Genomic DNA, 27,675 nt, shown 5'->3' with positions numbered 1-27,675 from the left:
TATCAGGAAGAATCAAGATCACGCCATAGTACTAACTATCAGCACTGGGCTACATAGCCTCCTCGTATGTCCTGTTTATTTGACGTTTCGAGTTCCATTTGTGATTTATTCTCAACGAAAATAGTAAATTACATTAAAATGCCACAAGGAAATAACTTCAGAACAAGATCTAATACATTGAAATCACAAGACAGAAGGGCAATACAAGGGGCAAACATCATCATCATAGTCATTAACATCTTAGTAGATGTGTTGTGGTTCATAATTGGGCTTCAGCAGCTCGGACAGTTTGATTGATAATATTTCTCCACTGGTCGCGGCCATCAGTTACATGTATTGCCTCAGTATACTGTTTGTTGAGAAGCTTTTTAGTAATGTCCGCCCATCGCTGTGGAGATCTTCCGCGTTGGCGTTGAGTCTGAGGCCTTCCTTGGACCACCAACCGCTCCATTTTGTGATCACTCCGATGGATATGACCAAAGAACTTTAAAATTCTAGAGTAAACGGTACTGGAGAGACGCTGGGGCAAACATAATAGGGGACATATGACCAGATAACACCCCACGGACGAATGATACCAGATGAATGATTTAAGACGCTGCTTATAACAATAGAGAAGAAAACCGACCCCTCCAAATGCAGCGATTTGGGCGGCGGTTTTCGACTGACAAGTTTGATGAATCACATACTTAATATATTTTTACGAATTGTACAGAACCGAATAATTCTTATATGTGAAAGCAGAATGAAATAGCTTAGAGTACAGAAAGGCACTTTTTTGTATAGAAAATTGTATAGAGAATTCAGTGGAGGCCGAACGGAAATTTTTTAAACCATTTGCGAACATGTTGAGCGGATATAAACTTTTATCCATAAACTTCGATTAACTGAACATGAATGTCAATAGGTGAAATGCATTTTGCATTTAAAAAACATATCACAGCATGAATTGGCAGTAACAGCGACTGGGACCTCCCTTTTCGAAGGCTGCTAGGCCGACACTGAGCAATGCAGTAAGGTAAAACTGGTGAGATAAGAGAAAGGGAGAGTTGATGAGTAACACAGTGTTGCCCGTTTTCACTGAGCTTGTCGCACTTTTTCTGAGCGACATAGGGAACCTGTTTTCCAAAAGCCTTGCCGGCAACAGCGACCGGGACCTTTATTTTCGAATGCTGCTAGATCTACATTACGTACCTACACCATCCAAGGTCTACCTTGTGTTGTCAACAAAAATGCCCTGATCGATCCGTGGGCGAGAAGAGTGTAATCCCTGTTAAATCCTTTTATTTAAATAATATAATTACAGATTCTGGCTCCGTGTGAATCCACTCTAATGCCAAAAAAAGAATAATATATAGTATAGAAATTATTATATTTATATATTTATTATATTCCAAGAAACAATATTTCAAAAACGTTCAACAGTGTTTAACGGTTTCTATCACAAATTGTGCACAAAAAGAGTCTAATGAGAAAGAGTAAACGTGTAGTCAAAAATTGAAAATGTGCAAAACGTGTTTACTGTACAAAAGTAAAACAAACCGCAGTGAGTGAATTTCACACACAACTTGACAACTCCTTAAAACTAATTAGAAAAAATTGTGCTATCGGAATGAGTTCTATAGACAAATGAAAATCAGTAATGGTCAATTACCTATTTCGTGGGACCAGTTACGATGTGGTACAGCCACTAAAAGTCGTTATAAAAGTAAAAAGTAATTAAAATTATAAATAAAACTTTGCATAAAATGGTTCCCACACTTCGGATACACAAAATGGCATCTTTAAGTTATTATTCAAATAAAAGGGCTGTCAAAAACAACTAGGTAAGATGGTTGTATCATACTACATGGATATATTACATCCAAATAATAATTTTACTATCTTACTTTTCTGTAACGTCTACTGTATCTTAAGTTAAATAATATTTAATGAAATGTATTATATCGAGAATCTTCCTCTTCTCATTATTGCGCCGTCTCCTTTTGAATGTTGGCGATCCAATGTAGCTTTGGAAATTGCTGTACGAAAGATTTATGCGGATGAGCAGTTAAACCCTCAGGTCTTTCAGCCACGAGTTCTGGCGTTATCCTATTGAACTTTTGCCCTGTAATTCATATCGTTCACCTCTCATCACATGGCCCAAGTATTTTATTTTCCTTTCTTTAATTATTCTTGGTAATTCTTTTTGTTTACTCATACGCCGAAGTACCTCATCGTTAGTTACTTTTTGTAACCATGAAACTCTCAGCATCCGTCTGTATATATACATCTCAAAGGCTCTTATCTGTTTCAGAGTCCATTATACAACTTTCACAGCCATACAGCAAGAGAGAAAAACGTAATATCTGATCATTCGGGTTTTCAGCTCCAGACTAAGGTCTGATCTTCATTAGTGTTTTCTTAGCTTCTCAACAGCTACCAAATTTTCATTGAAGATAGTAGAATTCTTAAATAGGGCACTAACTAGCTTTAGAACTTCAGATCTGTAACGACCCTCCCGTTCAGTTAACAATTTAATATCAACGCGCTTGCGCACATTCTCCATGGTCTTGCCGAACACTGCATTGTTCATAAGCTTAAAAAGAATATTTTCAAATTCATTTTTCGCTACCTTCCGGAGATTTATATTCAAGTCGATGTATGTCTTTAACCAGGGACTCTGTTTAAATTTCAGGACTCTAAGGATTGTAAAGTATCGTATTAGATTGCATTGTCAGAATAAGGTGTTTTATTGTACATGAAGATCTGTTTCCCGCCATTATTTGCGTTTCAACTTATCGTTCTACTTTGTTGTCATTGGTGATTGTTACGCCTAGATATTTAAACTTTTTAAGCACTTCGAAATTATGAGCTTTTATAGTAACATTTTGCCTTACATAGTCAAGGCAGTTTCTAGAAATGTAAATTTTTCAAGAAATTTAACAAATATTTTTTGTAGACCGAGAGAATTATACTTATAGGTTATTACCATTTCATTTATAACATATTTTTTGACATTAGGTAGAAACAAATTACATTAATTTTGAAATACCAATTCAAGTTTTTAATAATGAAATTTGAAAAGGACCATTTTAAAAATGCCATTTTATGTAAAATTATCAATTATTTAAAATATTATTTCCCAACTGTTAGATACAAAAAATAATATTCCATACATTTTGGAAGCTAAGTCATCTTACACTTTTGTAATAGGATTCGAAGGATAAACACAAAATATTATTAAACAATATGTTTGGGTAGGCTTCTTAAAATTTGTACATCACTAATTCATGACCTGTTGTAACAATCTTCTATGATATAAAAGAACCTATAATTAAATATATTCATATTTTTTTTTAATATTTTTAGTAAGTTAGTTTGATGATATTTTATTTTGTCTGTAAAAGCAACAAACTTAGTATCCATTAGTCTTAATGTTTGGTTCTACAATATTGGATATCTAAGAAAGTAAAGTATTTAATAGTATTAGTAAATATACACAACTAAATATTTTGTATTTTGATTAATATTAAAAAGTTTATACTTACAGTTTTTACATTTGCATTTCTTGATTAGTGTTTCGTCTTTAATATCTTCATGACATGCCTTGCAGTAGTACCATGCTCTGAAATAAAAACATCACAATGGACAAACGAAATCAGAATATGAATTAGGCGAGCGACAGCAACCCCTAAAATCACGTTATACCGACCACGAATATAAACATTTAGGTGAATGACCAATTTTTGTCATTCTTTATGTTTTAGAGGTCGGTAAATCCGAATATGAACTTTATTTTTTTATCTAAAATTGGTGGAACATGTTCAAAAATCAAATTTTATACAAAAATGCGAAAAATCAATTTAGATGATTTTTCAACTTTAACTCGCTGTATCTTTGGTTGCTGTAAATATTTCCTTCTTAAGATAATACTGTATAATCATTGAAGCATTTAGATAACAATGAAATTTGTTCTAGAGGTTTAAACAAATTAAAAGAGGAGCTGTTAATTTTTAAACATTTTGTCATCAGATTTCGTTAGTTTCATATTTATTTAAAAAAGTTGAGTGCCAAAATTTAACACGTCAGAGTGACAGAAAAACACATCATTAAAACATGAGTCATAAAAAAGTTTCCTGGAAAATTTCAAGTCAAAATATGCAATAGGAAAAAGTTATAGACGAGTCGCAATCGCCCAAAGAACGCTTATTTCCCGAGGTACTGACCACGGTGTGGTGAATGGCTAATTTTTGTCATACTTTATGTTTTTGATGGTGCTGGAAACGATAATGAGGAATTTTTTTGGAATTTTAGGTGGGGGAACATAGTCAAAATCGCAATTTTACCCTAAAAATAAAAAAATGAAATCCTATTTTTTTAAATTAAGAGTTTCACTTTTTTGATTAGAAATTTGATTAAAAAGCTAAATTTCAAATTTTGTCACTCAACTTTTGCGATTAAACTTTGAAATTAAGAAATCTACACCTTTTATTTAAAAAATTCATAACTTTAATTATAATATGACTAAAAGATTGAAGCAGGTCCCATTGTGTTCAGAAAGGTTAGAAATATATACTATAAGAATTTCAGGAAAAAATATAAAAATGGAGTTGTAGTGAGTTAAACGCAAAAAAGCGTGATTTAATTTTTTTTAATTTTTAGGGTAAAATTGCGATTTTGACAATGCGCTCCTACATAAAATTAATAATAAACCTTGTTTTCGTTTTCACCACCATTAAAACATTAAGTATGATCAAAATTAGCCATTCACCACACCGTGGTTAGTATCTCGAGAATTAAGCATTTTTTGGGGCGTGCCGCTCGTCTATAAAGTCATATAACTTTTTTCCTATTGCATATTTTGACTTCAAACCTTCCAAAAAACTCAACTTTTTTAAGTAAACATGAAACTAACGAAATCTGACGACAAAATGTTTAAAAATTAACAACTCCTCTTTTAATTTTTTTAAATATCTCGGACAAATCTCATTGTTATTTAATTACCTCAAGCAGAATACAGTAACATTTTCAAAAGGAAATATTTAAAGCGACCAAAGATATAGTGAGTTAAATTTGAAAAATCATCAAGATTTTGAAAATCTTACACCAATTATAGATAAAAATAAACTTCATATTCGGATTCAGCGACCTCGAAAACATAAAGAATGACTATAATTTGCCATTCACCTATCATGGTCGCTTTTTAGATTTCTAAGCCTCAAATTAGGGGTGTGCCGCTCACCTAAATAGACTTCAATATACTGTGCGCACTAGTAGATTTCGATAGTAGATAAATTACGGTAGAGAGCGCTCAGTTGATCATAGTCGATTTACTAACGGTTTTTGCTCCCAATTTTAAATAACTGCTTGGATTGATCTGAAATTTGGCACGCACATAATCTATCATGTTAAAGAAAAAAAGTGATATGGTGCCGATGATGTGTGATTTTTCTCCGGGGGTGATTTTTTCTCCTTATTGGGGGTGAAAAAATGTACGTTCAAAATAAGTCAGGAAATGGATAAACTAACTAATTCTAAGCAACTTTTGTTCTATAGAGTTTTTCACTAAGTTAATATTTCTCGTGATATTTACGAGTGAATATTTCTCTTTCAACAAAGAAAACACGTTTTTAAAAATATTTTGGCAAATATCTCAGAAATTAATTATTTTATTAAATGGTGTATATAATATGAAGTCTGCAAACCCAGTAGAAGCAGAGTTGTAGCCAATGAAAACTAGTTTTTTATTCTTCAAACTTCAAATCGAATATTTCAACGTGAACTAACCAAAAAATTTCGGGGAAAACTCATCACAACTTGTTTAGAGTGCTTTATTTTTGTTTTTAAAACATTTTTAGTATTAAATGTAAGCAAGTTACGGTCAAAATAAAGTTGTTTCTTTTTCTTTTGATAAAAAAATCGTAAATATCACCGCTTTAGTAGCATCTCAAGTGAAATTAATTGTTTCTACTTCACAAGATACTTTATTTATTGTTTATATGAGCTGTAAGTTTCATTGGTTTAAAATGCTTATGGTTGGAAAATTTTGGTTTTGAAGTAAACTTTTCCCCCTAATTTCGAAAAAAAATCATTTTACTCAGAATAACTTAAAAATTATTAGTGATACCAAAATCTTGATGAGTAAAAAAATGTTGATTTTGCTTTTTTGAATATTTTGGATTTTTGTTTTCGTATAAGACAAATATTGGGCGTATACTCATAATTAGTGACTCGTTCGAGCCCTTTTAACTACAGCCCGTTCAAAAATAAGCACTTTGAACCGACGAAACCTACAGATCATATAATAATATGTACATAAGTAAAATCACTCTTGAAGCGATAACGATTAATTTCATTTGAGATACTAATTAGGGGGAGATTTTCACTATTCGTTTTACCTAAAACAAAAGGGACAACTTTATTTTAAGCATAGCTTGCTTATTTGATTCTAGAAACTTTTTTACAACACAAAAATAAAGGTTTTTATAACTTTAAAGAAGTTATAATGGGTTTTCTCCGAAAAGTGTTTATATTTTAGTTATTTAAGTATATTTTGAGTACGTTTTGAGTTACTTGCGGAAAATCACAATACAATTTTTCCTTAAAAATAGTTAAAAGAGATTAAAAGTTTTCATTTCCTGAGTATAAAATAAAATTCTGTACCTCAGAGCTAAACTGTATTAACTCATAAAATTGAAATTTTACAGAAGAGCAGTTTAAAAGAAATATAAACAGTAAATTTTAAATACAATTTTTATTTCTTTTTCTTCAAATATGTGATAAACACTATTGGATAAGTATATACCATATTTTAATATATGGTATGGCATCATTACTGTATTTGTAATTTTTTACCTCTTTAATTTTTTGAAAAAACGTGAAGTTAATACTGTTTGGCATGAAAACAATTACCATGTTCGGGAGTTAATATAATGGTAAGTTGACACACGTGAATAAATAATCTGGAGGTTATACGATACATGAAACACAATTTAGTCAAGAACACTTCTTTTTTTTTTTAATTAAATGAAATAAACAATATCTATAAAACAAAATAAGTAAATAAAACTAACGAAAAACGAAACCCAAAGGATCATGAGTGTTGTTCAATTTTACAATTATTAGTTTGGAAAAATTTTATAAATCCTCATCTACTTTATCGGAGTGGGATAAGTTTTTATAAAAATTATGAAATTCCTTTGGCTTATCGTGATTCACAGGCAGAGCCGCAGGAAACTCAACACAACTAGGATTTCTGTTAAGATCAACAGATTGGAATGTTTCCGAACTAAAATTAGTTTTGAAAAAAGTAATTACAAATTATCGCTACTTACATACTTCCAAGTGGACAACATCTGACATACGAAAGTCTGTATTCTGCTGAGCTTGTTCCTTACAATAAAATGTGAACAGTTAAAACAGTTGTTGTTTTAAAGAGTCTTAAAATCCTTGAAGTCATTTAGTTACTTTTATTTATTTTCTACAGAATACTAAATACCAGTAGCACGCCGCGGTTTTACATCGTTCCATGGAGTTAATACTTTTATTTTGCTGGGTATTAAGTGTAAACGACTGTTTAGCTCGGAGCTACGGAGGGACTTAATACACTTTAACGTTGCCTATCTTCGGAACCACATTAAATAGGATTTTATATCGTATCGCATATGAAAGATGTGAAGTGTGTTATGTAGAAAGTGAAATAATACAATTTTTCAAAACAATGGAGTTAATCCAGTTTAGCTCTGAGGTACAGAATTGATACACCATCGACACATCTAGAGCACGCTGGACTGAATACCATGACTTATGGTTCTAGAAAAATGTAGCGTCTTATAAAAAGTGCTAATAAACGTTTTTGTTCAAAATTATCATTTCTTCTTTAAAATATTTTTTTGCGCCGTACAGATTTTATGGTGGTAAATCGATGTTTTACGTTTTCTTCCCATACGAGGGAGTTTTTCAGGGGAAAGCCCGTGAGTAGGAGTTTTAAACTTGTTTGCATATATTTTTGTGTCCAAAAATTGCAATTTTCAGCAAAATTCAGCTTGCTCGTCACGTTTTTACAGATCTGAACTCTCATGACTGTACTAGAGAGAAAACTAACCAACTTACCTTTTCACTTCATCCGCTGATTGTGCAATAAAAAATCCTTGAGTATTGGCAACGATTTTCGCTCCTCTAGGATTTATCGAAATTTTGGTTTCTGCTCCCTCGGAACCCCGCACCTCTATCGCCAGCAGGAGAAGTTTAAGTTTGATGAAACATAACCTAAACATAAAATAGTTTATTAATAAAGAAAAAAAAAATGATTTTACAAATGTAATTTTGCATATTAGGGTAAGGTTAGTTGGAGAGGATATCTACGATATTTGTCATGATTAAAAAAAAATAATTTAAATGGATGTACGGCTACGGCCATTGAATAGTTTACACTCTTACATATCTAATAGCCGATTATTCAAATTTTTATCTCGTTTAAACACAAATTTTACGTTAAAGTGACGTTAGTTACCTGTGCGGTCAAAATTAAAATAAAATAAATCTATTTTACAAAATGTAACAAAATGGAAATTATAGAGAGGGGTATACAACTTTGCAATCTTCTGTTCATAGATGGCATCAATATCCGCATGTTATATATTCAATAAGCTCCTCCCATGCCTGTTAAATTACTTACAATAGTTCAATTTTATTCCGTGGCCTAAGGTTTCTTTCATTTAATGTCTTTGTCAACTCTGCCCAGACATTTCCGATAGGGTTAAGGTCTGGACTCATGGAAGGCACGGAAGAACATTAACATGAGTTTCTTCCAACCATTCTTTAACAATTATCTGCACCAGGCAATAATTGTTTGGTGGATCACTGATGGAAACATTATATTCTCAAGGATATATTTGTAATATAATCCTGTTAATTTTATATTTTATAAACTCTCACTCGATCATTGGTGTGTGATTGAAACACTTTTTCATCGGAAAATGCAACGTTAGATCAAAAGGTGTCTTCACAATTTATGAATAATTCATTACAAAATGCAACTCGTGTTCTTTTGTAATCCACAGCTAAAAAAGTTACCTTGCAGATTCACAATTTATCAATTCACTTGCTTTAATTCTTCTACGTGCAGTGCGAATTCTGCCCGAAAACGCTGCCTCTTCGCTAGCTTTTTCGACCTCTAGCAAAGAAGCTTCTTTCAGATAATCTATAAACATCTTATCTTGTTGTTCCGTGGAGATCTTCGTGCTATAGAGTGAAAATGATCCCGTTTTTGTGTGATTTTCCAGATGTACATATGGCTCACGTTCAAATCTGCAGCAACTTGCCTTAGTGACTAACCTTCTTCGAGTTTGGCAATTTCTCTTGTTTCTGCGCGTAATTCAAATGCAATATAGTCATTTTGGATGCGTTTATAGCTTTAAATTTTATTTTGCAATATGCCCAAAATTTTTTGCAAGCCCTTCGACATTTGGCAAATCCGTACGACACTGCGATTTTACAGTATTACAATGTAAAAATTAAGGTGGAAACTATTCAGTGAGCGCAGCTGTACAAAATAATTTTTGTATTTTCATGCGATATATTGGTTAGTAGGAAAACAATGCCTAATATACCAGATAAGACAGGAATAGTTTTCATTAATTTTTTTAACTGAATTGATAGCATCTAAAATCTAAAATGTTTTACATCTAGTTTTATCTATTTTTTAATTGAATTTTTAATGTAATTTTATGTGAAATTAACGTATTTTTTGGCTTCTACTACTAAAACAATAATTCAATATTCTTCAAACATATCGGAGCCTTGCCATTTTTAATTATTTTTTTTTTATCCCTCACAGGTAATATAGTATTCAAAGCTAGAATTATTACACTGACTAAAAACAAAAAAAATCTATAATTTTGTTACCACAAACGCTAATATACTATAGTTCGTAAAAGTTATGAATGTGTGTTTTGAAAATAAACATTTAATTTTGTCCCCAAGTAAATGTTTTAGAAATATTTTATATTTAAAAAAAAGTTGAAAAGGATTCAAAACTTTACAGGCGTGTTTTAAATCTAAATAGGTCATACTGTATCCACGATCTTCTACAGGGTGTCGAAGATTCCTCAGATAATTTTAAGACAATTTAACCCAATTCACATAGTCCGAAAATGCTTACTAAAGGAGCTAGGGCTCTTTGAAGATGACGTCATTTAATTATTTTTTGGTAAGTACCTTCAGCTCATTTAGCTTGCAGAGGTAAATCGATTCCATCAATTAAGAATTTCTAGTACCGGTGATAGGCGTCCGTGTTGGGTAGGGCAATGATTATTTTATCGCATAACTTTTTTGTCTTTAATTTTTAGTCATTTTGACACTGAATTATTAAATTATGAGGTATTCTAGTATCAAACGGTATGTCTGTAGGATACACCGTCTTCTAGAAAAATCGATTTGAAAATTTTTCGTTTTTGGAATTTGAAAATATTTTCAAAAAAAATCTATAGAGAAAAGCTAGTACGTTTTTTTATATTCCAAAGATGAATCGATTTCATCAATTGTAAAATTTCTAGTACTGGTCATATGCGGTCGTTTTGGATAGGTCAACGGTTATTTTATCTCATAACTTGTTTATCTTTAATTTTTAAGTTTTTTGACACTAGATTATTAAATTATAAGGTATTTTAGTACTAAAAGTTACTATTGCTTTAAGTCGGTAAAATGCACCGTTTTTTTTGAAAACTTTTTTCAAATTTTTTCAAATTCAAAAGACGAAAAATTTTCAAATTGATTTTTCTAGAAAACGGTGTATCCTACCAACTTAAATCAGGAGTACCTTTTAGTACTAGAATAACTCACAATTTAATAATCCATTATCAAAAATGCTTAAAAGTTAGACAAAAGTTATGAAATAAAATAACCGTTGCCCTACCCAAACTACTAAAAAAATTGATGGAATCGAAATTGATGGAATTAGTTTATCTTTGCATGATAAACAGGCATACTAGTTTTCGTTTTTCTAAATAGAAAGGTTCTGGAGGTATTTAAAAAAAAACTAATTACAAAGCGCCATCTTGAAAGAGCTCTAAGTCCCGTAGGAAGCATTTTCGGACTAGGGGCCGGTTGTTCGAACGCTAATCAACATTGATCACTATCAAATATTTAATTACTGTCACAACTGTCAATGTCAACTTTGGTTGGGTTGCTGAAAACATAGTTAATTATAATTATGAGATTAGTTAGTCAATTAACATAACAATTATTAACATAATTGATTAACTAATTTCATAATTGTCATCAATAATTATGTTTTCGGCAACCCAACCAAAGTTGACATTGACAGTTGTGACAGTAATTAAGTATTTGATAGTGATCAATAGGGAGCGGATTTTATGCTAAATGCATATTGCATGCATATTTCGCATATCTGAGAACTTTACTAAATTTTGCATATTTTGTGCCTATTTAAAAACATTTAAGTCCAAAAAAAAATTTAAATTTTTTAATTCGACACAAAATATTTCCCCGCACAGGCTATCGTATCTATTAATTCGAGAACTACCTGAAGAGAGACGGCTCATTCACTGCCTTTCATTTTTTCTTAGAAAATACCCAATCTTTACACAAAGTACTTATTGTGCTTATAGTACGCCGTTATAAAATGATTGTAGGGTGTTAAAGTGATGAAGGATGGTTTGTAAATCCGAATTTTGTTTACTTTTATATTTAGTAGGTACCTATAATTCTGGTGATTTTTTTAAATCCTCTATTGTTAAGAGAATTTACACCTTTAACTATAGTTTTACGATTTTCTAACGGAATGTTGTTCTGAAGCTATTTCCTTGTGGCATTTTTATGATTAATTATTTATATGGGAAATAAGCCACAATTAAATGAAAAAAATAATTTTATTAACGTTTCGACGCCCAAATCGGGTGCCGTTGTCAAAATACAAAATATTACTAAAATAAACTAAAGTGTTGTTGCTAAGCAAAAAAAATTCTTCTAATAATTTATTTAATCTCACTCATTTATATTGGCAATTCAGACATATATTATACATTTTAAAGTAGAAGACTTTAAAATGATATTGCCAATATTTATGAGTTGCGTTCCTGGGACGACTTACTGAAAGATAGTTCATTCGATTACATGAAATTAACCCCAACTCAAGAATATCCGTCATAAAAAATTATAGCATGTGATGTGTATTAAGTGAATATATATATATATATATATATATATATATATATATATATATATATATATATATATATATATATATATATATATATATATATATACATGAACGCAACTCATAAATATTGGCAATATCATTTTAAAGTCTTCTACTTTAAAATGTATAATATATGTCTGAATTGCCAATATAAATGAGTGAGATTAAATAAATTATTAGAAGAATTTTTTTTGCTTAGCAACAACACTTTAGTTTATTTTAGTAATATTTTGTATTTTGACAACGGCACCCGATTTGGGCGTCGAAACGTTAATAAAATTATTTTTTTCATTTAATTGTGTATAAATAATAATAATAATTAATCATTTCTAACGGAAATTAACAAGTTATTTTAAATACGCCTCAATTACTTCTATTGATGTTGAAAGGAGTTTTTCCAGTTATAAAAATATTTTATCTGATCAAAGAATATGTTTCCTCGTAAAGAATTTGGAAAAACACATTGTAGTGAATTATAATCGAAGATATATTTATAGTGATATTGTTGTTTTATTTTAAATAGGTAACTATTGGTAGCAGTTTTTGTAAAAACTGTGAAAAAATTGCATATATATAAAAAGAATGATTTTATTTGAAAGATAATAAATAAGATTGCCGCCCCCCTTTAAAAGAACCCCCTAGAATAGAATAGAACAGAAAATTTGTGGTTTCTCGAAATGCGCATCTTTTGAATTTTTGTGCATATCTTGCGCATATTTCGTAATTTTTTACCGCATACATATGCGCATATTTCATCAAAATTGATCGCATATAAATCCGCTCCCTAGTGATCAATGTTGATTAGCGTTCGAACAACCGGCCCTAGGTGAATTAAGTTAAATTATTTTTAAATTATCTGAGGAATCTCCGGTCCTCGTTTGTCAGGAGAGTTTCTGTACACCCTGTGTATTATGAAAAGTTCCCTAACAATATTTTTTAAGTGTTCACACTAAACTTTTCTTAAATTATTTACCAACCACAATTTAAAAAAAATACTTTACCTAGTAAATACGTCTACAAAACAACCTAAAAGAGAATATTGATGTGCGTATTGATTTACCTAAATGTACACATACCTAAAAAGTCAACATTTTATTCCTTTCATTTACTGTTAGATTGTATTTGTGTACTTTATTAATTTACTCAGGCTGCAGTTTTCATTCTAAGTATTTAACGTCCCAAACAAAATTCTATTACAAGACATCGAAATCATGCATTTTCTAATAACTTACATTCGAAGAGGTACTCGCGTCGGATAATGATAGATGAACATGCAGATAAAACTTGGGATGAAAATATGCAAACAGTGATTTTAGCGCTAGAGGCCAGGAACCGAAGCTTTTTACCTCGAAATTTTTACTATCTCGCTTCACTATTTGAATGGGACTGGGCCATTCCATTCGTATCGACAGTTCATTGGTCCTGGTATGCATTTTTTTAAAGGTTCCGCCAGTTTGAACTTGAACGATGTAAGTTTTTGGACAGTCACCTCGTGTAAGTTTGTATACACAATGTGTAATTGCTTTTTCTTTTGGCTCATATCACTGTTTTCTGACTTTTTCTATTATCTGTGTAGTATTCAACAGCTGCTTACGCGTTCCTTTTCCTGGTGCGAATCCACATTGTCTTTCGTCTATCTCTAAAGTAGAAAGTTCTTTAGCCGTTCATTGATTATAGTAGCAGGATCTTTGTTTGCATGAGGAATTAGGGGAATGATTCTGTAATTGCTGCACATGGTTAGTAATTATTTTTTATGGATATGGATAAAGGTAGATTCGCACCACTCATCAGGCCATTCACCTGTGATCGATACCATGTTGCATATGTCCAGTATTACATATACGCCAATCTCGCCCATTACTTTTAAAGTCTTCGCTAGTATGCCATTTTCTTCTTCTTCTTCTTCTTATACTGGGCCTCTTGGCCTGTTCTTACCCGATGTTGAGCTTGTATTCGTAGCTGTGATGTTGCCTGTCAGCTTTCTCGCCACCTTTTAAAGGGCCTTCCTATTGGTTTCTTTTCTGTTAGCTTTGAATCTCTGGCTATACGGGCTATTCTCTCGCTGTCCATTCTCGTCACATGCTGATTCCACTCTCGTCGCCTCTGTTTTCCCCACCGTACTGTCTTGTATGCGACAGATATCTCTTATTCTGTTGTTCGGTATTCTTTCTCTCAGTGTTTTCACAGTTATTGACCTTAACGTTCTAATTTCTGATGTTCTCAGTATCCTCTTGCTTTCTGATGTGTATCTTATTTCTATCGCGTACATCATGATAGATCTTATAGACTAAGAGCCGCTATAGGTGAAATTTCTTAATCATTTTAGGCACGACGGGACCCTATAACTTAAATAGTAGAACCTAGAAGAAAACGTTTAAGCACTGTGCCGTCACTTTTCAGTGGCACATGCGTCTACAGTGGCGCATCAAACTTTCCACTTATGGACGGGATAGGTACATAAATTAAAAAATACCCTCCCTCATTACCAGAATTTAATTTTTTTCATTTTTTTAAGTTCTGTGTGATTAAGACATAAGATTCATAGTAATTTTAACCCACCACCCCCTTCTCCCTGCCCCCACCATCAAAAACTTTATTTTTCGATTTTATTTTTTTTGGTGGGATGCAATCAATTTTAAAATTTCAAAAAATTCACACGCATAGTTAAGGCTTTTATAAAACACGTCTATTTTTTATAGATCTGTATGTTGAGTGTAAATAACCTCAAAAAATTTTTAAAACTTTTTTTTTTGAAAAAAAGTATATAACTTTTTTTTTGGACAGCTGCAGATCTAATTTTTTCTGAGTCTTGTATATTTCATCAAACACTATATTTCTGATTTTTTTCAGATTTTTCTGTAAAGCTGATCACCTTCAAAAATCCAAAAAACTGTTTTTAAGGGGGTTTTGGGGGGTTTGAACATGTTTTTCTGCTTTTTAAATATTCTGAAGGACTCAATTACTTCAAGTTACATATAACCTATAAAAACAAAATTGATTTGATATATTATGAAGTGTATAAAATAGGGAAAATTCCCGAAAACCCCCAAAAAACAGTTTTTCGGATTTTTGAAGGTGGGGAGCCTTACGGAAAAATCTGAAAAAAATTAAGAATATAGTGTTTGATAAAACACACAAGATTAAGAAAAAATTAGACCTGCAGCTATTCCTCAAAAAAAGTTATACGCTTTTTTGAAAAAAAAATTCTTTTAATTTTTTGAGGTTATGTACACTTTACCTATGGGTCTATAAAAAATAGGCATGTTTTATAAAATCCTCAGCTATGCGTGTGAATTTTTTGAAATTTTAAAATTGATTACATCCCACCAAAAAAAAATAAAAACGAAAAATGAAGTTTTTGATGGTTGGGGCAGGGAGGAGGAGATGGTGGGTTAAAATTACGCTGAATCCTATGTGTTAATCACATTGAACTTAAAAAAATTAAAAAAAATTAATTCTGGTAGTAAGGGAGGGTAACTTTTAATTTATTTATCCCGTCCATAAATGGAAAGTTTGATGCGCCACTGTCGACGTATGTGCCACTGAAAAGTGACGGCACAATGTTCAAACGTTTTCTTTTAGGTTCTATTATTTAAGTTATAGGGTCCCATCGTGCCTAAAATGATTAAAAGAAATTTCACCTATAGCGGCTCTTAGTCTATTACACATGATTTGTATATGCGTACATTCCCTTCCAGCCTCAGATCCATAGAGAAATAACAACAAGAAATAATAACAACAACCTTGTTGTTATTTCTCTATGCTCAGATCTTTATTTCTCCAGATGACATCTCTCAGACATCTTGACACGTAATTGGCTTTATTTGCTTGCTTTCCGACGCTCTCTTTAACATCTCCATAACTACATATTTTAACTCCCAGATATTCGAATGTCGAGACTTGTTCAATTAGTTCGTTGTTTTTTGCATCTTATGGGTTCCCTTGATACTACCAAGGATGTGGTCTGAGCTGTTGATATTTTCATGCTGTAGTTCTTCGCCACTGTATTGAAAGTTTGTGCCATTCGCTGTAGTTTATCCTCGTTATCGGAGACTAAGATTGCGTCGTCAGCATAACAGAGGATTTTTATTTATTTTTCTGCCATCTTATATCCTTTTCCTATACTTGTAATGTCTTCTATGCTTTTGTCCATTACTAAATTAAAAAGCAATGGGCTCAAGCTATCTTCTTGTCGGATTCCAGAGTTGATTTCTACTTCCGATGTTAGTTCATTCTCGACTATTTTATTCTGGTTTTGTTCTTCATATTAGTATGCCATCGATCCATGAATTTTTTTTATTCTTAGTTCGTTGAGAGCCTTCTGTACTTCTGTTCGTAAAATGATTGGTTCTGCCTCTCTGATTGCTATCTACCTAAGATCATATTATTGGCAGCACGTACTACCCCACCAGATAAAGTATTATCTAATAGGTCCTTGGTAGCCCTGTCAATTCACGAAATCTTTATCTAGTACAGTCCCTCTACAGTTAGTAGCTCCCTCTACACATTAAATTACAAAAAAGATAATACGCCCTAAGACAGTTTATGTCATATCTAACAGGATGTTGTTACTTTTATGAAATAATTAATAAAGCTTCATGCATGATTATTGTACCAAAAAAAGAAAATTTGTCGAAACAGTTTTATTTTAGTTACAATGTCTCTATTCTATTCGTTTTGTATGTATATGCTGAGATCATCTATCATGCACTAAAAACAATTGCACATAATATGTTCAGAATGAAACTTTTGAATCTGCTCTAGTCCTTCACCATATTAATTAGTATCTTTCATCCATGCACTAATTGTTTTATACATGGTGCAACATTAGTATGAGGAACTCCAGTTACTCGCTTGTCGTAAAAGATACGAAAAAAAGTTATTTAGGTACAAGTTGGGGCATAGGACCATAATTAAAAAAAATTCAAATATACAGGGCCCCGTGTTGACAGAGTGATACAAACTTATGTTATTTTTTAATGAAACACCCTCTATATTTTTTAAATTTTTGGATTCTCCTCGATGTCTTGTATCTTAAAATATAAGGTTTTGTAATGTTATACCAGGTAGTTTAAAAGGTAATTACGGGTTTTAATTAATTTAGTAGCAATATTCACACTCTGTAGAATTTTTGTGATTTGACATAAAAGACTCCTATCATGATTAAATGATTTTTTATATAGTCTACTATTGTTAAAAATGATTAATATAGCGAAATTTTTAATTTTAGTATACAGGGTTGGTCGAAACTAGGAATGAGTATTTTCGGAGTTTTCTTAAATGGAACACCCTGTATTTTAGAATTGTAATGAGATGATATTTTATGGTACTTTTTTATTTATTGAGCATTCCCTATACTTAAGTGCTTTAATTTGTAAGTTATTATTGATTCTATGAGCCAAGCATTAATTGCAACAAAAATTACGTGAAATTCTATTAGGTTGGTCGTGAAAATATTCAATAAAAAATAATTTTTCGAAAATAATATGTATTAATCGACACTTATCCATCCTTAATTTATTAATATTGGATGAGATATCAAAATACCTACGTATGTAAGATTGTCGGTAATATTAAAACATAGCTACATTATTCTACCTAGTTAGCTATGACTGACACTAAATTTGCTTAAACCTTTGACACTCTACTATTTTTATAGTTCCATTTGCTTTGTTATCATTACTAGTATGAATTTTTCTAACGCGGATCTGATTAATATCATCAGAAATTCTTCCATAGACGACAACCAAGAAGGGAAAGTTTTGAAAGTATACTAAAACAGTTTCCACAGACCAGACACTTAGATTATGAGAACAGTCGTACTAATATATCGCAGATTCTCAGCGACACTAAGTATTACATTTAATTCATTTTATTCATTTAAAATCTTTTTGTCAGAGCAGATTTCTCGCAATCTACATATACCTACAGTTCGTTGAAACAGTTCTAGTAAACTTTGAAAAGTTATTCTTCTTGGTTGTCGTACATCGGAAGATTGCCGAAAATAAATTTTTATTGCAACCTAATAAAATTTCACGCAATTTTTGTTTCAATTCATGTTTGGCTAAAGAATCACGAATATCTCACAAATTAAGTTAGGTAGGGAGTGGGTAGCGAGTAGGAACTCTTTAAATTATTGAAGATAGTCCTATCAGGGAAAATGAATCAATCCCTGCGCCTCGCAGATTTCGGGGGTTTCCTGACCCGGGAAACTAGCACCTGTTTAGGGTCCCTTGTCCAGGGTTACGGATGAAGTCCACAACGGCAGACATGGCGGAGAAGCGGAGCTTCGGTACGGTGTGGATGGCGGAAGTGGCAACCCTCGATTATAGGGGTAATATAGAATCAAAACCGTAGCGTCTGATCCAGAATGGACGGCTACGAACAGCGTCTGACCCAGAGTGGGCGGCTGATATAAAACTCACCAACCCGTCTAGCCAGCGTGGTGTTTTAAGGCTACCTATCCTTCCAACTACATAGAAATGGCGAATACTAAAACGAACGGATATGGACCCCAGGTGGGTACGGTATGTTATGCCAAGTCCCACACCCAGAAAAGGGTCTGCCTCGTGGAATCTGGGGGAGGCAAGAATTCGCTTAGTACACACAAAATGCACATCGGAACATATAACATCAGAACGATGAGGACAGAAGATAACCTAGAAGAGTTGCAAGAAGAACTTAAGACCATAAAATGGGACGTAGTAGGCTTATGCGAGACAAGGCTCAAAGGCGAAGAAACGACTCTACTAAAATCAGGGCACACTTTGTACCAATACAATTCAGGAAATAACCAAGGTATAGGAGGCGTAGGCTTTTTGGTACATAAAAGAATTGAAAACTTGGTAACTAAATTCCAAGCGATTTCTAATAGTTATCTATCTGGTAATAAAACTAAATTGTAGATACAGCATTCAAATAATCCATTGTTATGCGCCAACTTCTTCTGCAGATGATGAAGAGGTAGAACAACTTTATGAAGACATTACAAGAGCCAGAAACCTAGAGAAAACATATTACGTAATAATTACGGGAGATTTCAACGCTAAAATAGGAAAGAACGAAAATAACAACGACAACGAATATATTGGAAATTTTGGACTGGGAAGTAGAAATCACAGGGGTGATATGCTCGCAAACTTCCTCAGCAAAGAAAAGCTATTCTGCTTAAACACATTCTACAAGAAAAAGATGCAGAGAAAATGGACGTGGCACAGCCCAGACGGCAAAGTAAAGAATGAAATTGACTTTATACTCTCTAACTTCAAAAACATTGCTAAAGATGTTACTGTACTAAATTCTGTCGACACTGGTAGTGACCATCGATTAGTTAGGGTGCGAATAGAAGTAAATACGAAATTCGATAGAAGAAAATTATTAACACAGGATAAATTACCAAACATAGAAGCACTCGAAATGAATCAAGAGGAATATCAAAGTGAACTAAAAAAGAAACTAGGACCTTCACCAGTATTCAACACGAAAGATATAAATGAAATAACACAAAAATTAACGAATGACATAACATCAACTACAAAAAATATCTGTGGTAAAAATAAAAATCCGAGAAAAACGAAACTTAAACAAACAACACTGGATTTAATGGAAGAAAGAAGAAGAACATCTAAAGAATTACCAGAATATAAGGCTATTAACAATAAAGTTAAAAAGGGGCATAAGGTCAGACTTGCGGGCTTATAAAACAAAACAAATATTGCAAACCATCGAAGACAATAGCAACATGAGAGTATTGAAATCAAATTTAACTAAAGGAAAATCGAAGATAACTAAAATCAAAAACCAACAGGGGAATACGGTGACAGAAAAAACTCAAATACTGAAGGAAATACAAACGTTCTACAAGAATCTTTATACATCCACTATACAGAACCCCGGAACAGACCATAGAACAATTCTAAACGTCGGCTCAGAAACTCTCCCTAAAATAACTTCTTCGGAAATTAGACATGCCTTACAGCAAATGAAGAATAATAAAGCTCCTGGCGAGGATCATATAACGTCTGAAATGTTAAAAATGGGTGGCAACACCGTTGTAGAGGTTGTGGAAGTCTTGCTGAATAGGTGTCTGATAGAGAAAAGAATACCCAATCTGTGGGAAAACGCCGAAATAATACTTTTACACAAGACAGGAGACAATACTAATATTGAAAACTACAGGCCTATAAGTTTGTTGTCACATTTATACAAATTGCTAACAAGAATAATAACCAACTGCATAACAAAAAAACTTGATTTATATCAACCGGTTGAACAGGCGGGATTTCGAAAAGGGTTTGGTACTAACGATCACTTACAAACCGTCAGAACACTGGTAGAAAAAACCACAGAATATAATGTACCCTAACATATGGCATTTATTGACTTTCACAAGGCTTTCGATAGTATTGAAACCTGGTCCTTTTTGTCAGCCCTCAGGGATGCTCGAATAGACTCACGGTACACTACACTCATTAAAAACATTTATGAACAGGCCACATTCCACATCAAAATCAATGAAGACCAAAAAACCGAAAAAATACGCCTTGGTAAAGGTATTAGACAAGGTGATACTATTTCACCAAAACTTTTTACCTTAGCATTGGAAAATGTATTCAAACAGCTCGACTGGGAGGAAAAAGGTCTAAACATTGATGGTGTACATTTGAGTCATTTGAGGTTTGCGGACGACATAGTATTATTCAGTACAGATATCAAGGAACTGGAGCAAATGATGAAGGAACTAAACCAGCAGTCAAATAAAATAGGTCTCAAAATGAATCTTCAGAAAACAAAAATAATGAGTAATGTACAAACTAATCTTGTTATTGACAACGTCAGTCTTGAAAATGTAGACCACTATATATATCTGGGACATACCATTAAAATCGGCAAAGAAAACCAAATAGCCGAAATAAAAAGACGCATACAATTGTCTTGGGTAGCTTTCGGCAAGTTAAGCTTTATCTTGAAGAATAGAGATATACCAATGTGTCTAAAACGTAGAGTTTATGACAAATGTATCTTGCCTGTAACTACATATGGACTGGAGACCATGGCCTTTACAAAGAAAACCTTAGAGCAGCTCAGTACAACTCAAAGAGCGATGGAGGGGGCCATGCTAGGGATTAGTTTGAGAGACAAAATTCGAAATATCGACATTCGTGAAAGAACAAAGATTACTGATGTCGCAGAACGTATAGCAAGGCTCAAGTGGCAATGGGTCGGACATGTTGCCCCAGATAATCCCGAAAAATGGACACAGAGACTAACAAACTGGAGACCAAGAGAGAACAGGCGATTAGTAGGCAGACCGCAGAAGAGGTGGGCAGATGATATCAAACAAGTCGCGGGCAAGCAGTGGATGAGAATTGCCAAGAGTAGAAATCGATGGAAGCAAATGGAAGAGGCCTATGTCCAGCAGTGGACGAACACAGGCTGAAGAAGAAGAAGAAGAAGAAGAAGAAGAAGAAGAAGGTATAGGGAACGCTTAAAAAATAAAAAAACCATAAAATATTATTTCATTACAATACTAAAATAAAGAATGTTCTTTTTAAGAAAAGTCAGAAAATACTCATTCCGGGTTTCGACCAACCCTTTATATTAAAATTTAACATTTCGCTATATAATTAATTTTTAACAATACTAAACTATATTAAAAATCATTTGAATATAAATAGTATTTTTGATGTCAACTCACTACAATTCTACAGGGTGTGAATTTTGCTAAGAAAATAATAAAACAAAACGTAATTATCTTTTAAACTTCCTCGTATACCATTATAAAAACTTATAAGAAATAAGACATCAATGAGAATACCAAAAATGTAAAAATATACAGGATGTTCTATTAAAAAGAAACATAAGTTTGTGTTACCCTGCCAATACGAGAGGCCACTCGCCAGTCGGGAAGACGAATGACGTAACTGCAAATTTTGTCAATTTCTGTTTATTGCGTAATTATCTTCTAAAATACAGTGTACAGATGATAAAAAAGCGACAGAACTGTAACTATGTGCTGAGACACTAGAGGGTAGTTGCGTCGATATTGAAATACGCGCCATTTTAGGCCTTGCTTCAAATGAAAAATGACGCAACTGTAAATAAGGTTGAAAATGGAGGATCAAACTAAGATAATAAAATTATTACCAAAAGAGATAAAAATAAAAGCTATCGCTGTAAGATTAAATGGCATATTAAATATTTAAAAATCGTTTTTTTGTACAGAAAAAATTTTTTTAGATGAAGAATGACGCAACTGTAGATAGGATTGAAAATGGGAAGATTGCATTAAGATAATGAAATTCGAACCAATAAGGATAAAAATAAAAGCCATCGTTGTAAGAATAAACGCCATAACGATAACGCCATAAACTATAACGCCATAAACGCTCCTGGATGATTATTCTTCATTTTATCCCTTTTTAAATATTTAAAAATCGTTTTTTGCTCTCCTGAGAAATTTGGAATTTTGCAGTTACGTCATGCTTGTTCCGGACCGGCAATATATATTTGAAAATATTTTTAAAATATATGCCCCATAAAATATATGCCCGTATATGCCCCAACTTATAACTGCATAATTATTTTCGAATCTATTACAACAAACGAGTAATTGGACTTCTTCACACTAATGTCGCAGCCTGTATTACGAAACTCGCTAGATTTCCTCTACTCTAAACCTCTACCGAACTTAGAAACGAATAAATATATTTACTATCTAGTAACATTGTTCTAATTTGTTTGTTATATTTGTTTGAAAAACATCTTACTCGCTAGCCTGGGTGAAGGACATGCCAGTGAAAGAGGTGGACAACGTTTCTGTATACATCTCGCATCCCGTTCCTTGGAGATAATCGTTTTGCCAAACTTGCGTATCGGGAGACTGAAAACAATAATATACTACTGCATAGAAACATTTTCACATTTTTATACCTCAAGAGTGTTTTGTTAATTTAAAACATAAGCTTATTGAGATAAAAATAATTTTTGTATATTTTGCTGAGCGTGTAGATTTGGATTAAAAAGTATTGGATTTTAACATAGAACAACAATCTAACCAATTTTTTTTAAAGCTCCGTTTACTCTAATTTCACACGAAGACGTGGTATCAAAACGAGTGCCAGAGGCAGCTTCTCCGCTGTAATTCTCGTTATCTCGATGAAGCGCCATTTGCTCTTATAGGTGACTTCAGTTTGAAGTTAAAATCATAAGCTTTAAATTCATGGGTAATTCGACTTTTATTTTTGAGACGAAAAGATAGAATTCTTAAGATAGCGGGGCCACATGAGCGAAATCCAATTTGACCTACGCCATATTTTTTCACCCATTTTTCAATAATTTATTACTACTCTAATAATTTTTAACCACTAAACCACCCTTAGTTCTTTAAATGAATCTTTAAAAAACAGCAAAATCAGATGTACGTCTTCAAGGATTCGTCAACAGCTATCCGTCATATACTTTTGGAACCTTTAAAAACTCGTATAAGGTTTTTCAGCTGATTCTCTTTCTTTATTCGCCTATTATAAGATACCGTCTAAAAGAGATTTTTTATATAGTCATATGTTAAAATCCAATACGTTAAATTGTGTGAGCAGTGTATAGGTAGGTGTGTTAGACATGTGCTTGTGATTTATTAATTACGTAAATTGGTAAATCCCTATAATTACCCCCCACAATTTTGATAAAAATACCTTAATTTTTAAAATGAAATATTTTACAATTTTTGCGTGTTTCAGTAACAATTCCATTTTTTTTTAAATATCTTTTGAGGACTACTGGAGATGGCTTCTTTTTTTAGAAATTATTTCGATACCCCAAATTATAAAAAATACATGTGGTACAATTTATAGATCTAACAATCAATTTTTTCATGTATGTACTTAAGTTGCTTATTATAATGACTTGAGATATGGGACCGCTCTAGAAATATACTACTAAAATAATACGAACACCTTCAAATATAATACCTACTATAAGACATGTAATAAAATGACCAAGTTGTTTGTATATTAGACGAGTGGTTTATCCCCCGAAAACCAGAGCATATTTCTTTCATTTCTTCTGCATCAAACCTTTTTTATCCGATTCTCTATATTTTTTAAAGTTCAAATGTATTTTTTATAAATTTTTTTAGTGTGCCGTAAATTTTTATTCGCAAATAACTAGAAAATAAACAATTTCACCGAATCGCTCAGAATTAATTTTCAGACGGATCTTATGGAAGTAATCACTTTTCTCTCGTGGTAATTTTTCTGCAAATGCCTACTCTTCGAGTTATTTGCAATTTTTTGTTGAAAAAATGCTATCATTGGTGTATTTTTGGATTTATTTCTAAAAAAACTAATAAAACATGACAACAATAAATGTCTCTATCTTGCTAAAAACATGGATTTAAATTTAAACAAAGATAGAATTTAAACAAAGAACAATCGTATCAGAGCGAGTAACGACTATTGTATCTACTTTGATTAATTTGATTACTCTGATTATTTCGTACCAATCGTATCAGAGCGAGTAACGACTATTGTATAGTGTAAGTGTACTGGTACAACCAGTACACTTGATTACTTTCTATCAATGTATTCCAGCGAGTAACGGACGGGACCAGTATTTTACGAGTGTTATAGAATATCGTTATCGGTATGAAGCGTTTTAGGGGTGTGAAGGTGAGGAGAAGATAGAAGATGAAACAGAGGGAGGTCTAATGGTATACTTCTTCTTCTTTAAGTACCGTGCCCAAATTTTTAGGCGTGGGTAGCTTCCATAACAATTTGCCGATATCGTTCTCGATCTTGTGGGGCATGTAACAATAATTGATCTGCTGATAAGCCAGTCCATTGACGAAGGTTTCGGAGCCATGAATATTTCTTTCGACCAATTCCTCTTTTTCCGTCGATCTTTCCATTGAGTATTAACTGCAGCATCCTGTATCTGCTACCTCTCATTATATGCCCCAGATATTCAAGTTTTCTCTTTTTTATCATCTTCATTAAGTCACCTTCGCCTTGACCTACTCTGTTTAAGACTTCTCTGTTTGAAATGCGTTGAACCCAATGGTATATGTAAAATATGTATTGTATGTATATATTGTATGTCATTAACAAAGATCGAATTCGAGAACCCTATATTTTTATCTAGATCTGTGAAGGTCGTTGTTATATCGGAATACCTATACAAACTGAGAAATACGATTCTCGATATAATTATCGGTACTCAAATACAAAAGTAATCATAGTAATCAAATCATTTTTATCCCTTAAATACCTTAGTTACTTACTTATCCTCTTCGTTCCCACTGGAACATAGGGCATCTACTGTCACACTCCATTTTTGCCGATCTTGTGCTTTTTCTCTGACTTCTTTAAAGGTTAGGCCGACGCTTTCTGCTTCTTTAATAATTGTTTTCTTCCATGTATTTATCGGCATCCTCTGTTTCCGTTTTCCTGGAGGTTGGAATTCCAATGCTTGTTTTGTTGTATCTGTGTCTGGTTTCCGCAGAGTATGGCCCACCAATTTCCATCTTCTCTTTCTTATTTCTTTATGTATTTTTCTTGCTTCATTTTTTCCATAAGAGTTTTTGATTCGGTTGGGCCAAAATATTCTTAGAATTTTTCGTCAGCATTTATTGATGAAGAATTGAATCTTTCCAGTGTTGTGTTTTGTTATTCTCCAAGTTTGTGATTCGTATAATAGTACTGCCTTTACATTGCTATTGAAGATTTTTACTTTGATGTTCAGTTTTATCTCATTAGATTTCCATATATTATTTAACATATAGTATGCTGTCTGTGTTTTGTTTACCTATACAAAATACCTACCTAGTGAGAAATACGATTCTCGATATGATTACCGGTACTCAAATACAAAAGTAACAAAAGTAATCATAGTAATCAAATCCATGATATTATAAATAACATGTTATTTATAGTATCATGATCAAATCATTTTTATCCCTTAAACAGATCGGTGAAGGTCGTAGTTATATCGGAATATCTATACAAAATACCTACCTACTGAGAAATAAGATTCTCGATATGATTACCGGTACTCAAATACAAAAGTAACAAAAGTAATCATAGTAATCAAAAAACGAATACTGTAAATGATTACTTTATACAAAAGTAACGATCTGTAACGAATACTCGAAAGTAACTATAATCAACATCACTACTCGAAAGACATATTCAAATTAATTGGGTCCGTGTTTTCAGCAAGTTAGAAATCTTTTTTAGTCAAAATATTCTTATTTGTACTTGAAGTTTTAAAGATTAAATGCTTTTTGAAGAATTGCAATTTATCTAGTAGTTTTTTAGAAAAAAAAATATTCTAAAAATCACTAATTAAGGGATTTTTCAAACAAAAATTATTTTCCAAAAACAAACAAGAGAGAAAACGTGTTATTTCGATACGTCTAAAAAATTTATTTAGAAGCATTCGGGGTAACTGCTTTTTTTAGTTATTTCTTAATAACAATTTCCGTCCCACTTGGAAAAATAAAAAAAATACCTATGAACTTGGAAAAATATGCAGAATTGAATAAAAAAGATTTAGGAAAGTAGAAAAAAATTAGTCGGTATATTCTGTTTCTAAGTGTCTCTTTAGTGATAAACCGTTCGCATAATTATATGTAATTAATATAAACCCTAAAAGATATTTTAAAAACCAATAATGTTGCAAATAAAAACCTAAATAAATCAAATTAAAATAAATCTCACAAAAACAGTTCCTTTGCCTTTATTTGAAGTTCACTATATAACGTCAACTATTTTCACTAAATATCCATAACATAAAAAAGTCATTACTTTTTTTAAAATGTAATATGATTCTTCAATGAGTGTAACTCATGAAAGTCAAATAAGTATTTTTCTGTAAATTATATTTATTCTAAATTGATATAATTTACAAAAGAGTTGTCAATTTTATACCTCGGGAATTTGTACGTATTAGTGAAAATATCTGCCATCATCTACTGACTTTCGAAGATAGGCACAGAAACTGTCATGGTAATGGATATGTTTCTATTTTATTTATTGAGCATACACCTCCACTTTACCAGCTAAAAAGTTGTGACTCAGCCTTCAAAATACAAACGGAAGTAATTCTCATCTCGTCGTCAGCAGGCCTGTCTGATGAGGATAAAGCCCGAAATAGGTATAAGAAGATTTCATATGGACGAGATGTGAATATTCTACTCCGTTTGTTGTTTGTAAATTGCTTCTTTAATTGAAAGGCCTTACATGTATCAGCAATTAATAAAACATATTCTAACAAATTTTTTAAATTTTAATCATAACGTACTTTTGCAGCTATTTATAAATTTCCAAAACTTTTAAGGACCTTTATTTTATTTGTATTAGTCATAAAAGCAACATGTAAATATGAATAAAGAAAAAGCTATAATAATCTATATAATAATGTTAATAATTGGAATTCTTCAGTAGAATTTTGTGTACTGAATAACTAAATCTAAA

General features: G+C 32.2%; 1 protein-coding gene across 5 annotated transcripts in view; it reads right to left on the bottom strand.

The window, feature by feature from the left end:
- The window catches only part of LOC114336268 (calcium-activated potassium channel slowpoke), a 663,340-nt gene that overhangs the window by 229,009 nt on the left and 406,656 nt on the right, over nucleotides 1-27,675 (bottom strand). For 4 of the 5 annotated variants that reach the window (XM_050659850.1, XM_050659854.1, XM_050659853.1 and 1 more), the window contains 3 exons: nucleotides 22,972-23,084; nucleotides 8,095-8,250; nucleotides 3,531-3,607 (listed from right to left, as the gene is read on the bottom strand). In XM_050659850.1, the coding sequence (XP_050515807.1) occupies nucleotides 3,531-3,607; nucleotides 8,095-8,250; nucleotides 22,972-23,084 (346 nt within the window). The remainder of the gene's footprint in view (nucleotides 1-3,530; nucleotides 3,608-8,094; nucleotides 8,251-22,971; nucleotides 23,085-27,675) is intronic. The other variant, XM_050659851.1, reaches the window with a different exon arrangement.

This window comes from Diabrotica virgifera, chromosome 8, assembly GCF_917563875.1.
Source record: "Diabrotica virgifera virgifera chromosome 8, PGI_DIABVI_V3a".
Taxonomy (NCBI): domain Eukaryota; kingdom Metazoa; phylum Arthropoda; class Insecta; order Coleoptera; family Chrysomelidae; genus Diabrotica; species Diabrotica virgifera.
Note: the sequence above shows the minus strand (reverse complement) of the source record. Positions and strands in the feature narration are given on the sequence as shown.